The 11326-nt window shown below is 49.5% G+C and overlaps 1 protein-coding gene across 1 annotated transcript in view; it reads left to right on the top strand.

The window, feature by feature from the left end:
* Positions 1-3246: 3246 nt before the first annotated feature.
* The window catches only part of ARID1A (AT-rich interaction domain 1A), a 56806-nt gene continuing 48726 nt past the window's right edge, over positions 3247-11326 (top strand). The window contains exon 1 of the mRNA XM_066572980.1: positions 3247-4771. Within this exon, the coding sequence (XP_066429077.1) occupies positions 4106-4771 (666 nt within the window). The 5' untranslated portion in view covers positions 3247-4105. The remainder of the gene's footprint in view (positions 4772-11326) is intronic.

Raw genomic sequence — 11326 nt, 5'->3', positions numbered from 1 at the left:
GCCAGCATCATGGTTTAGGGCTCGTTCACACGGGCTACAAAATGCCTGTATGTGAAGCCCATAGTTTCCAATGGGTTCTTTTGGGTTACAAAACCTAGCGATGATCTTGTAGCCCATGTGAACGAGGCCTTATTCTTTACTGCTCTTACCCCTGATTGTCAGCTTGCCTGTTTATGATGGGATTCATCTTCATCATACGATTTTGCTGTTGTAGAGTCCCCATAAAATCAGTTGCTTCTAAGTCCTCATGTCCACAGCACGAGCGGATTTCCGCAGTGGATGCACTAAATTTATTTTTTTATTGCTTGCGGGAGATGGCGGATTGCAGTTTTTTTTTGTGCGGATGTACGCGTATGCACTGCAGATCATCCATGCAGGAAAAATCTGCAGCCCCACCTCCGAAATAGATTTTAACCGCGCGTGAGCCGCAATAAAATGGAGCATGCTGCGATTTATTATCTGCGCATGGCATCCGCAAATCATTTAAAATCAAATCCGCAGGTGTTAAATGAAGTGTGGATGCCCCATGCTTCTCTATGGGCGTCTTGAACTGCAGATCTCCCGTGCAGATTCCGCAAATCAACTCTGTGGACACTGGGCCTTAGGACGGTGGATATCCATCAAGGTTATTATGAATATTGATCAAAAACAGTACAAAGGAAAAGATGGCTAGTTAAAAGAGGTCTGGTGCCATCTTATTCTTCCATAGCCATATCCTATTGATAGCTGGAACAGAACAGAACTTTAGACATATCTTTTACTTTCCTCATAGTACGTTCCGAGCCCTGAAATAAAGCTGGTTCATCGGCTGATCGCTCATGAAGAACGTTTAGACGGGCTGATCCTATGTGAAGCGCTGAGCAGGGAGGGTTTCCACTCAGCGAGAAGTCAACAATGATTGTCATGCTGAGTGAAAGTGAGTAAACTGCAAATGAATAGTACATGATGGTTGTGCATTTAGACGTGATTATCGTGCAAATTAGTTCTTTTGAACTGATTTTTTGCTATAATAGTCCCATGATAATGACCCTAAAGTCACTGCCAGACATTGCTGGCAGCGGCTTATTTCCCTTGACAACAAAAGCTCAGGCATGTAGAAATGCAAAATGTGATTGTTCCCAGCAAGAGAAACCAAGTATTCTTGTAGATATGATACCTTTCAATGGCTAACAAAAATACATGATGTTATAGTGAGCTTTCCAACCTCTCGGGATTCTTCCTCAGGTATAATGAAGTAGATTTAAAAAAAAGCCCATATTCTCTCTCTCACTCACTCACTCACTCACACACACACACCCCTAGCTTCCGACTGGCTCAAGCCTTGAAGGTCCTAGCAGCGTGGGGATTTACTTAATGCTAGGATGGAGGGTTACGCTTACAGCTGGTTTCAGTATTAACCCCAACACTGAAACCAACCCTAACCCTCCATGCCAGCCACACCATCCGTCTCCGTGTCTGGCACGGCTGCAGAGTGCAGGCAGGCCGCCGGTCCCTCACTGTACGAGTCCACAGCCCACTGCAGTAAGTCAGACCCATAAAAGCCACTGGAGCACCGTTACTGAGTGGCAGGACCTGAGAGGGAGGAGTGGTCGGCCTGCGAAGCAGGCTGTATCTGGTCACCACCCACACTTCTGGTGGCAACAAGATACAAGAATACCTGCTTATTGCTGCAGAATCTGGAGGGGAGCACTTGCTCGAGATTCTGCAGAAAAAAAAATCTGCTAGTGGACATTGGGCCTTAGTGTTAGGGGGTCACCAGGCCTGTGTGTTATCTGTGCTATAGATTTCTCATACTTCCCAGTCAAGCATAAATCCTCTTGAAGAATTTAGGCCTCTGTTGAAAGTGTCAAAAGTTGCCATACGTTTATACTCCCAAATTCTTCTATGGTTTTGAGACTTGAAATTGCCTGTTAATATGGTGACTGTCATGTGTTCTATGGTGTGTCCCTGACGATAAAAGTGCTCAGCCACAGGGAATCCTGTTTTTCTGTTTTAATTGTGTGGATCAAGGATTGAACACTCTTGATCCTGCTTTCCCTCATCTGCCATGGGAACACCCCATACACATTAGATGGACATCAGTCCTGCTGAAGCAGGTTCGGCTACCATTTGTGTAATGTACAAGGCCACGTATTCTGACACTGCTATTGGGGAGGTGGGGACCTGTAGACTGTTTTACCGGAGGGTCCTCCCTTGACCCACATCCACCCCGGTGAGGCCTCAGCAGGTCTGCATGACTCTAGAACAGGAAGCCTTTTAAATATCTGGCTTTTTGCACTTTCCCAGTATTGAGACTTGTTCCATCACTAAGCTGACAATCTGATAGCGGGCGCTGCGGCCGGCGACTGTCATACGTTGTGGCACATTTTTGTTCACTGTGTAGTGTAGGATGGGAAGAACGCTGTGAGCCCTTCAGATTGCCAAGGAGCATTTGTAATTACCTCAGTCTTAATATTTTGAATATGAAATGTATTCCAGTTCAGCTAATTAGCATGATCAGTGTGAAGGTGTTGATTAATTAGCAGTGCAGCGGCCACGTGCCTGTAGTAGCTGAGGACGAGCAGCAGCATTGTGTACATACAGCCGAGCACATGTGTAGCTGGAGACATGTGATCCCGCTCAAGTCCACTGATGTGGCTCCCTGCACTCTCCCGGCTGAAGCAGCCTCCTCCCTCCTTTGTCTGGAGCCCCACATTACCGCCCTCCACACTCCTCTTTCTCTCGCGCGCTCCGGGTTTTGTGAGCTGCCACGCTCTCCCGCACTGCATTATGGGGCAGCCCGGCCAGTCAGTGTGATCAAGAATGAAGATCCGGGGAAAAGCGCCCCTCCCCCCGGCCGGCGCTCTCAGCTCTTTGTGCCTGGGTCTGGGGGTCACAGGAGTAGCTCCACTATTGGCTGCGGTCAGCCCGAAGACATGGCGGCAACATGCGCGACTAATATCGTCACTGTGTTAATCACTATGGCTTCTGGGCTAGTCCTACAGACATATACGAGCTGTACATCCACAGCCGCCGCACACAGCAGCCGCGCATGAACGCAGCCATGTGACCACGTACATATATGTGCACAATGCTCGGGGCGCCGCACGTTACTTGGTTAGAACACAATGAAGATCAGTCCTGAGCGAACACACACCTTGTGACGTAGCGACGCTTCTACCCGCCCTGCGCTTGTCACGTGACCCACCTCCCTCCGGGTTCCCGCGCTCCGCCCCCGGGTCTTACTGCCCGGATCGACTTGGTTGTCAGTGAATAGGTGACGATCGGATGACTCCGGATCTTATCTCCAGATCCAGGTCTTACTGTCCGGCTCTATCTCTCCTTATTTATAAGCCTATAGGAGGAGGGTTCATTCTCTGCGATCCAGCGCCGGCCCTTGCTCCCTTTTCATTGTGTCCCTGCACCTGTACTGACTCCAGATTCCGGGCTTTGCGGAGCCAATGAAAGCGGCGTGCTGCCATCTTGAATCCAGCTCCGTGTTTTCCCTCACTGTCTATTCTGTACCCAGCTCCCATTTCCCCCTTTTTTTCCATCCCCATGTGAGACAGTGACCCACCTCCGGGTCTTACTCGCGCCATGGCTATGTGAGCGCTTCAGGGCTGTGCTCCCCTTGTAGGCCAAGCATGAAGGGACCGTCCAGCTCCACTTGTGCTGTGTGACAGTCCTCCAGATCCGGAGCGCGCTCCAGTCCCCAGGCTTTATTTCCCCCGGTGCCCGCTCACAGGTCCATCACCAGTGCGAGCTCCAGTTCCGGGACTTGTAACCCTCCTCCCAGGCTCTATAGAGTATTCCGGGCAGCGGCAGGACTGTGCTCCCGTCCAGGAGTCCGGCCCGAGGTTTCCTCTGTGTGAGCAGGAAGCTGCCAGCCCGGCTCCTTCCTCGTGCTCCAGCAGCCGGGTCTTGCGGCCTCCGCCTCCCCCAGTCCAGGACTCCCAGCTCCGCGCTTTGCGGCCTGTCTCTCCTCCTCCTCTCTCGGTAAAATGGCCTCTCCTCCTCCTCTTCTCTACCGCCTCGTGTCCGACTAAACGGCTCCCCTCCTGCCCGAAGCTCGCCTGACGCCCGGGGGGGGAGGCCGCCTCCATCCCCACCCTCCTCATAGTGCTCCATGGCCGCCCAAGTGGCACCGGCCTCCGGCCCCAGCCTCGGAGGAACCCCGCCCGCTGCCGGTCCCGAATTAAAGAAGAGCCCCGGGGACCCCCCTCCTTCTGTCGAACCTCAGGCCGAGGCCCCGGCTCAGGCCTCCGCGGACTCCGACCCGCCCGAAGCGGCCAACGGTACCCGAGCGGCGTCGACCTCTTCGCTTCAGGAACCCGGAGAGGCGCCTGCGGCCTCCGCCGCCTCGTCGCACACGCCCGGGGGATTCGGTTTCTCCTCCTACAACCGGGGAGTCTTCCAGTCTGGCCCGGGCCTGGACTACCCGCCTCCCAACGAGGCCTACAATTCCTATCCGGCCTACCCCAATCGGGCCTACCAGCCGGGATACCCCCCGCCTCGCCCGGCTGCCTCCACGGGCAAACCCCCGGCTCCGGCCTACCCTCCTCCGCCACGGTTCGGCCCCTCGCAGCCAGCAGCTGCCACACCGACTCTAAACCAGCTGCTGACGGCGCCCAGCCCGGGGCGGGGGTACCCGGCCTACCCCGGCGGAGACTACTCGGAGCAGCACAAAGGACCCGAAGGCTATGCAGCCGGCTGGGCCGCGGGTCAGAGAGCCGTGCACCCGCCCGGGAGCCCCGGCAGCAGCAGCGGCCAGAGCATGCCCAGGACGTCGCAGGTAATGCGGGCACCGTGTGCTGGAGGGAGGGGGTGAGGGGCGCCGGACCACGGGAGGCATTGTGTGGGGCATCTGCCTGCAGACAATGAGACATGGTGGGACACAGGGCTGCTGTTGTGTGGGAGGGGGTGCTGAGCGGGTTAGGGGGTCTGGGGTAGGGGGTGCTGCCCAGTGTGGGGGGTCTGGGGTCCTGATATAGGGGGGCAGGGGCCTCGGTGTACATGGTGCTGCCCAGTGTAGGGGGTCTGGGGTCCTGATATAGGGGGGGCACGGGCCTCGGTGTACATGGTGCTGCCCAGTGTAGGGGGTCTGGGGTCCTGATATAGGGGGGGCAGGGGCCTTGGTGTACATGGTGCTGCCTAGTGTAGGGGGTCTGGGGTCCTGATATAGGGGGGGCAGGGGCCTTGGTGTACATGGTGCTGCCCAGAGTAGGGGGTCTGGGGTCCTGGTATAGGGGGCAGGGACCCCAACCAACAGGCTGCTGTCAGTGTAGGGGGCAGGGGCCTCTGGGTAGGAGGTGCTGGCCAGTTTGGGGCCTCAGGGTAGGGGCAGGCATACGGGGTGCTGCCCAGTGGAGGGGGTGTGGGGCCTGCTCCCTCTTACTAAGCAGTTTCTCAATATTGCTAGTAAGATACCAGTTACCTGAATCTTGAGGGCCTCCATATTTGTTCGCCTTCCTTCTTGGCCTCTTGGCAAACAATTACCGCCCTCATACCCCACCTGGCCGTACACCCTAAACTGCACCCCAGCTTCTCAAACTGTTTAGTAAAGGACTATAATCTGTGGCCAGCGAATTCTTCCTTGCGGTCTGTTCAGTTGTATGGCTGGACAGGTAGCCATTGTGCTCAGGAATCTGCCTCTGGTGCCTCATTGTTTTGGGCTTTCTGACATCTATTGTCAATCTATTACAAAAAGTGCAGCTGGCTCTTGCAGGGGCTACATACCCCATTTATTCTACCTACCTCCCCTAGTGCAGCTGGGATCATATCTGACAGCGGCCAGTTGTAGCTTTGCCTGCCATTAGTGTGAGGTTGTAGGGTAGGCTCTAGAAGGCAGACCACGGCCGGAGACTACTTGTTGGTATCTGTCTTTTTGGCTGACACCTTCATCAAACATCTCGGTGCCAGTTCTTCCTGGGACTTCTCCAACCTTGGTGTAATAACCTTGCTGCGGACACTTACATGTCACGCTTCAGGTGACCCCCCCCCCCCCTCCCAGTTTAGTAGCTTCCAGTCTGGGGTAATGTTTGAAACTTTAGGATCCACCTTTTACCAAGGTTGTTGCGCCTGGTTTCAGTCAAAGCTGGTGCAAAAAAATGTTTAGACAGATTTATTAATGGTTTGCGCTAAAAGGACTGCGCCACGAGGCCGCGGCTCACATGTGTACGGTTGATGTGCTCCAATCTTTAGGCGCAAGTTAGTGGTCTAAAGTGAACTAACCAAGAGTTTAGTCTAAGTAATAGAAAAGTGTCTCTAGCAAGATGATCTTGCAGTGTTAGGCCTCCTGTCCACGGATGATATATCACTGAGTTACCCGCGATGATAATCCGCACGCGGATAACGCAATGAACGCTTTCCATAGGATAACGAAAGAAAGCGCAGCCCAATGTACACGAGCAGAAAATCGTCACGATTTTCCGCTCGTGTATAAAAATCCCTGTGGCGGCTCCCACGCTGGTATATCGCAGCGCCCGTGGACAGTCGGCCTTGCTGTAAGTTCATATTTTCTCACACTTAACTATTAGCGCTAGCAAATGTGCAGCAATGGTTTAAAGAACGCATTCAAGATTGATCTGATTGTATCTAAAAAGTTTAGTGCCAGTGTTGTATGAAATGTTGTAAATATTGACTATCTTGTTTTATGTTCACATCCAATGATGGGCAGGGATGTATACCTCCCCCAAAACCTGTTGCCTTCGTCCGCTTCTAAAATGTTTTTTTTTCCCCACGCCGAAGGAACCTCACTTAACTTTAAGTGGTCCTCTCCCAAAGATGACCAAGATCATGGTGATTCGCCAACCGGCATTATTATATTTACTATTGTGGGAGTATATGTTCTCTATATAAGACAATGGGGAATAAAAATCTGGATCCATATATTAGTCTCTTGTGGATCGTTCTAGAATGCTGAATTGGCCTGTTGACAAGCAAGTTTTCACTTATCTTTATCCCCTGTTTCTTATGTGGCTTGTCTATCAAAAATCCGGCCCGTATGTGCACCATCCTGAGATCATGATCAAATGACTTTAGCTGATACAGCTTCACAAAAACTAAAATCAGGATTTAAAAAAAAAAAAAAAAATATATATATATGTGAGTTTTGCCCCTTAAACATTCCCACCGTGTTATATGATGTAAAAATGACTTTTCCAAGCTTGTTTTTGTTTTTTGTCCTCTGTAGCACGAGATACCTTTTTGTAAGTTTCCTGTACCGTTGTGCTAAAGAGCCCAGAAGTGTCTGCGGGGCGTATACGTCCCTCCAGCTGTCCTGCTGAATGGTCACTAAGTCAGCCCTTATGCTGCTAGTGGCATCCACTGAACCTATAGAGAACCAGTGCATGCGCAGTATGTTTCCCCTTTCATGAGCAGAACAAAAAATTGTCTTGGGTGTGCCAAAATCATTAGTGTGCCCACTCTCTGCTGGAGCATCCTGTGGGTGAAGTTTGAGGACTAATTTAGAAAAGGCTTTTCATGTCACTCGCTTAAGTCTGGTGACATGTCCGCTTTAAGGATAGTATTATCCCCAAATGGTGGCTCAGTGGTTAGCACTGTCGCTTTGCTGCACTGGTGTCCTGGTTTAAATTTGACCAAGAACAACATCTGCATGGAGTTTGTGTGTCCCGTTTTATGCATAGACCTCCTCTGGGTACTCAAGTTTCCTTCTACACTACAGAAAATGTACTAATAGATGAACTGTGAGCCCCAATGGGGACGGAACCCAATAGCAAGTGTTGTAGAGTGCTGCAGAATATGTGCGCTATGTACATGTGATACAAAGCAACGTGCCCACCTATAGGGGAATATCCACTCGCAGTCTAACGCTCATCACTTGAGAAGTAAAGCATTTAGCAGAGTCCTGTCTCTAAGGCCTGTGTCGCAGGAACGCGTTTTTTGCCTCCGCAGTACGCAAGGAATAAAACCATTGATTTCAATGGGTTTGTTCACACAATCGTATTTTGCGTGCACATTTTGTTATATTTTCCTGCACATTTGTGCAAAGAAAGGGCACACATTGAACTAATTACACTAATTGCCCATTTCAATGACTAGGAGCATGGTTGCTTTTTTTTCCCGACAACTTGCAAATGTACACGATTTGCACCTTAAAAAAAAGTGTAGTATGACACGCACGGGCGCCCATTCTGCAAATAGATGGTGCGAATGCTCTTACCCCCCTGTAAAACCAGGTCTAAGGCCTTAGGTATGAGACTTCATGGTTGCACACAGTGCCTATCCTTTAGAGCCCTTTTACTCAACCCGATCATCATTCAGATTCTTTCTAGATGGCAGGCATCTGAGTGATGAACAGGCCGTGTGATGTCTGCAGCGGCTGGCCGGCAAACAATATTTGGTCCTTTGGTTTCTGCAGGCATACAAATTAACTGACAACCGGCCAGTGTAAAGTGCCTGTCCATCTAGGAACGACATCCTGTTTACTGTGAATGGAGGGGTCCGGCCTGAGTCTATGCAGCAGCAGATCCTTGCTGCTGTGTGAAGGCATAGGACTATCGCTAGGATGGCTGTCGGCACTAAAGCGCCCCACAGTCATCCCCTCGGTAATCAGGGCTTTGGAGTCCCATTTTGGTAGAGTTGGTAGAAATGTACCAGTTCTAAGTGTGGCTTGTAAAAATATGGTATTAATTGAATGCAGACTTTGTTGCATATTTTTCTTCATAGGAATTTAGGAAAGTTGACATGTTCAATAAATATGTTCATCTAAGCCCATATTTATCAAAATCATTCATATCTAGGATGTGGAAACGGCAATAGAAAACCAGTTATTGCCTCTCCTCTCCATTAGCCCAAGTACCATAATGCCGCTTCTAGTTGGGATGAGTGTGTGCTGCACGGTCTGCACATGCCCAGCAGTCATCTCTACAGACCAGAGGGTCACAACGCTGATGAAAGGCCTGAAGTTATCTTTAATACAGTAAACTTAAGACATGTCGTATATGAAGGAGTCAGTCTGGCAAAATTGAGTGGTCTTAGTCGGAGGTTTGGCTTCCCAACTCCACAGCCCTGTATAGTAATCCACAATTGTAAGCTGTAGGTACCCTGTTTACTGACTTGTGGCACTATTATAGCAATATACAAGCTACTTCTGAGACTTCTATAGCAGAAAAGATAATTAATGTTCATTAGAGCCTAGTTATTGATGTGTTTTGCCAGGCTTGTGTACTGTTCGGGTTTTCTGTCATTGGTTTACTTACTATAAAGTCTACAGACCCTTGGAGATGACAATTCTTCCTCACAGCCACTTAAATGGGCGTTTTGAAAAATCTGGCTTACAAGTGCATGTAAATATTGTTCCAAGGGTTTTACATGCTGCTGTCCATTATAATGTTTGATTGTCTCCATCAGTACATTACGAATATAGCAGTTTGTACTGAAGTAGCATGACAGCACATCTCACATAGCCAACACTTCATCTTATCTTCACACGTTGTTGACTACTTAGTGTCCGGGTGTTTTCACCTCCTAGGGCAGTATATGAACTGAATTTAATTGTAATCTATACCATAACCTTAATGTAATGTGCTGTGATTTTTAGGAACCTGTTGAGCGACTGTGCTATATCACGTTGTACTTGGTGTAGCTTATCTCCAACTTTTGCCACATGTTTGACTTGAAAACAGATTATTTTAATTCAAAAATGTACCCCAAACTTGTAAATGTTGGAAACTCTGACATGAGACTTAATAAGGACACAAGTGCCATACTTCTCAGTGCAAGTACACTACAAACCCGTAATGTTACCCCAATGTAACTGCATTCCGAAATATGCTCAAATGTTCAGTTTGGAAAGCCCTACTTGTTAGGATCCCTTGTCAATTGGGGGACATTCACTTTTTTTTTTTTTTTTTTGTCTTGCGTGCAGGGGGTTTTCTCTCCAGTTCTGTCTAATCCCCCAAAATGGAATTCTGCTGGATCCCCATGACCGAACCATAAACCTGTATTGCTCAGATGGAGACCAGTAAGGCCTCCTTCCCACGAACGGGTTTACGCCGCATAATTCGCGGCGAAAATCCGCTGCGTTGCCCGCAGCTATTAGGTTCTAATAGCTCAATGCTCACGATGCGGAATTCCACCGCGGAATTCCGCACCGTGGAATCTCTCGTCCTCACCCGCGGCATGCTCTATTTGCCGCGGGTGTACGCGCTGACGGCTTCCATTGCAGTCAATGGAAGCCGTCCTTTCACGCTATCTCCCGCTGTAACACAGCGGAAGATAGCGTGAAAACGCTTTCCCGCCTACCGCGTCATATGGCGCGGCTGGCGCGTCATGTGACACTGTGGGCGTGTCACATGACGCGGCGGTGGGCGGGGAAGCGTCTTCACGCTATCTTCCGCTGGTAAGTATGGGGTCTCTGGGGGGGGGCGCCGTGACGGGCTTTGCCGCGGAATATTCCGTGGCGGAGCATTCCGCGGCGGAGCCGTCACGCTCGTGTGAAGCCGGCCGAAGGCTTTCCATTCATTTCAGACTTGTGGTTGAGGCCACATCTGAACATACGCTATGTGCTTCATGTCCCTGCAGTGCCAGTACAGGGACATTGAAACTTTTAGTCCTCGTTCAAATCAATGAGTTGTGTGCGTAATATGGCACACGTCCTTAAGGCCATTTTCACATGGCCTTAAAAAAAAAAACAAAACCCAAAAAACGCATGAATATGAACCTCATTCTTTTGAATGGAGTCCTAGAGAAGAGCGCCATGTCCTATATTTTCGTGTCCCTTGTAACACATCACCTATTGTTTTCAATGGGACAGGAAAACGCATCTGTGTGCAATGTGAGTTTTCCCATGAAAACTATGGGAAATGCATGTTTATCATCCACAACTGGAGGATCGCTACTTTACTGAAGTGATGGAAGGCGGTTTTGACAAACTCTTCGTATTGCCATAAAAGTGCACATTGGCGAGTGCAGTATTGGGTTGAGCTTGTGGGATGTGTGTAGGAAGCCTCAGGGTTCTGCTTGTTTGTTGGCTGGTCATTGTTTGCATGGGGCAATGATGGGGAATGGATTTTTGTACTAATGTTCATTTTGATCGGTCATTGGTGGGTGTGAAGCAGCTTCAAGATTGTGATAATGGTAGAGCACAATAGGGTGACCCAACTATAATTGGATTTCATGCAAGTAGAAAGCATTCTTCAGCAAAGTTAACTAAAAAAAAATACATTTCAAAGTTTAATTTAACTATAAATGTGGCCATGTAACTTGTGCCCCACTTACACTGAACGATTATTGCTCTAAATTTGTACTAATGAATTTGAGTGATCATTCATTGTAAATGCTGGAAATGCCATATATGACATGTTCCATAAATATGTTCATCTAA

This window comes from Eleutherodactylus coqui, chromosome 1 (genome assembly GCF_035609145.1).
Source record: "Eleutherodactylus coqui strain aEleCoq1 chromosome 1, aEleCoq1.hap1, whole genome shotgun sequence".
NCBI classification, from domain to species: domain Eukaryota; kingdom Metazoa; phylum Chordata; class Amphibia; order Anura; family Eleutherodactylidae; genus Eleutherodactylus; species Eleutherodactylus coqui.
Note: the sequence above shows the minus strand (reverse complement) of the source record. Positions and strands in the feature narration are given on the sequence as shown.